This window comes from Stegastes partitus, unplaced genomic scaffold, assembly GCF_000690725.1.
Source record: "Stegastes partitus isolate 25-593 unplaced genomic scaffold, Stegastes_partitus-1.0.2 Scaffold1967, whole genome shotgun sequence".
Classification (NCBI taxonomy): Eukaryota; Metazoa; Chordata; class Actinopteri; family Pomacentridae; genus Stegastes; species Stegastes partitus.
In genome coordinates this window covers 4,045-5,289 of record NW_007579698.1, presented here as the reverse complement: position 1 = coordinate 5,289, position 1,245 = coordinate 4,045, and the positions used below count along the sequence as shown (strand labels likewise).

The 1,245-nt window shown below is 38.1% G+C and overlaps 1 protein-coding gene across 1 annotated transcript in view; it reads left to right on the top strand.

Moving 5' to 3' along the window:
* The window catches only part of coro6 (coronin 6), a 21,872-nt gene extending 20,627 nt beyond the window's left edge, over window positions 1-1,245 (top strand). Inside the window, exon 11 of the mRNA XM_008303258.1 lies at window positions 701-1,245. Coding sequence (XP_008301480.1) covers window positions 701-823 — 123 coding nt within the window. The 3' untranslated portion in view covers window positions 824-1,245. The remainder of the gene's footprint in view (window positions 1-700) is intronic.

The following is a 1,245-nucleotide window of genomic DNA, read 5'->3' as shown; positions in this document are numbered from 1 at the left end:
GTTTAACGAGTTGCCATCTGACCTACTTTCCACCGTGCTGGTTTTCAACATCTGGACATGAACACAGCAGTTAGTTTAACTGAAAAGTATTTCTACCGCTGACTAGTGAGTTTACTCGTGAGTCGACTTATCATTCATAATTCTAATTTAAAACAGCAAACATGCAGGTAACATATAAATGACACGATTTTGTTCATATGAATATCTCGACCTAAGAGGAGACACATCCACTGTGTTTACTGCTACTGGCAGTCATTCAGGAATTAACAGAACCAGTTATCTTCATGACTTGTTTTTTAACCATTTATTAATACTCATATGTTTCACATTAGGAGCTGCTAAAGTTGAGTTGTGCTTTACTGCTGCTGCATCTTGTGTGTTTATGTTTGGAGCTTGATGTCACACATTTTAAACTGAAAAAGTTTTGAAGCTTGTAATCTCACTGTTCCATTACTCCTAAAGATGTTTCTCTTTTTAACCCTTTTCTATTTATCTCTCTTCTATTTGTATCTGCCCATGACTTTTCCCCCCAAAGCTCCCATCTTTGTTTGGTTTATTTTCTCCTAGTTGCACACTTTCCTTGACCTATTTTCCTCCCTTTTCTCTTTATCCTGAATTTCCCCTCCCTGTCACTATCTTTTTTCCTTTCCTCCTCTGTTTCCCTTTATTCCTTTCTCTCCACTTCTTTCTTCTCATCCAGCCTCAGCTCCTTGAGAGGTTGTTGGAGGAGATTCAGAATCTGAAGGCCACAGTTTTGTCACAGGAGAAGAGAATCTGCGATTTGGAGAATAAGCTTTCCCAATACACCAATGGCACTGCCTGATGTGTCACCACATCTTCTGAAGAACTGGTCTGAATTTCAGAATTACCATTAATTGTAGAAACTAATTTCCCTTGCATTGACAAGGAACCACTCTTTTAAATGCTCTAACAGTGTTGCCCCTTTATAAATAGGTACTATTTTGTAAGAACATGAATCTAAAGTTCAACATATTCGAGAAAATTACCTCCACAACCATTTTTTTGTGGTTGATTCAACAAAATCCTAGTACCTTTAATGCTATGGCAATGTATTCTAGTATAGGACATCTTTACAGGGGTTTGAAAAGAGTGAGGCAAGTGCGAGGGTGAAGTGAGGGAGCTCTAAGTTCAAGGGACACGTGCAAGTTTGGTCAAAGGTTTGAGGAAAGTCAACACTGTCATCACTGTTTTAAACAGAGAAAATGACAATTATAGTTAAAGGAA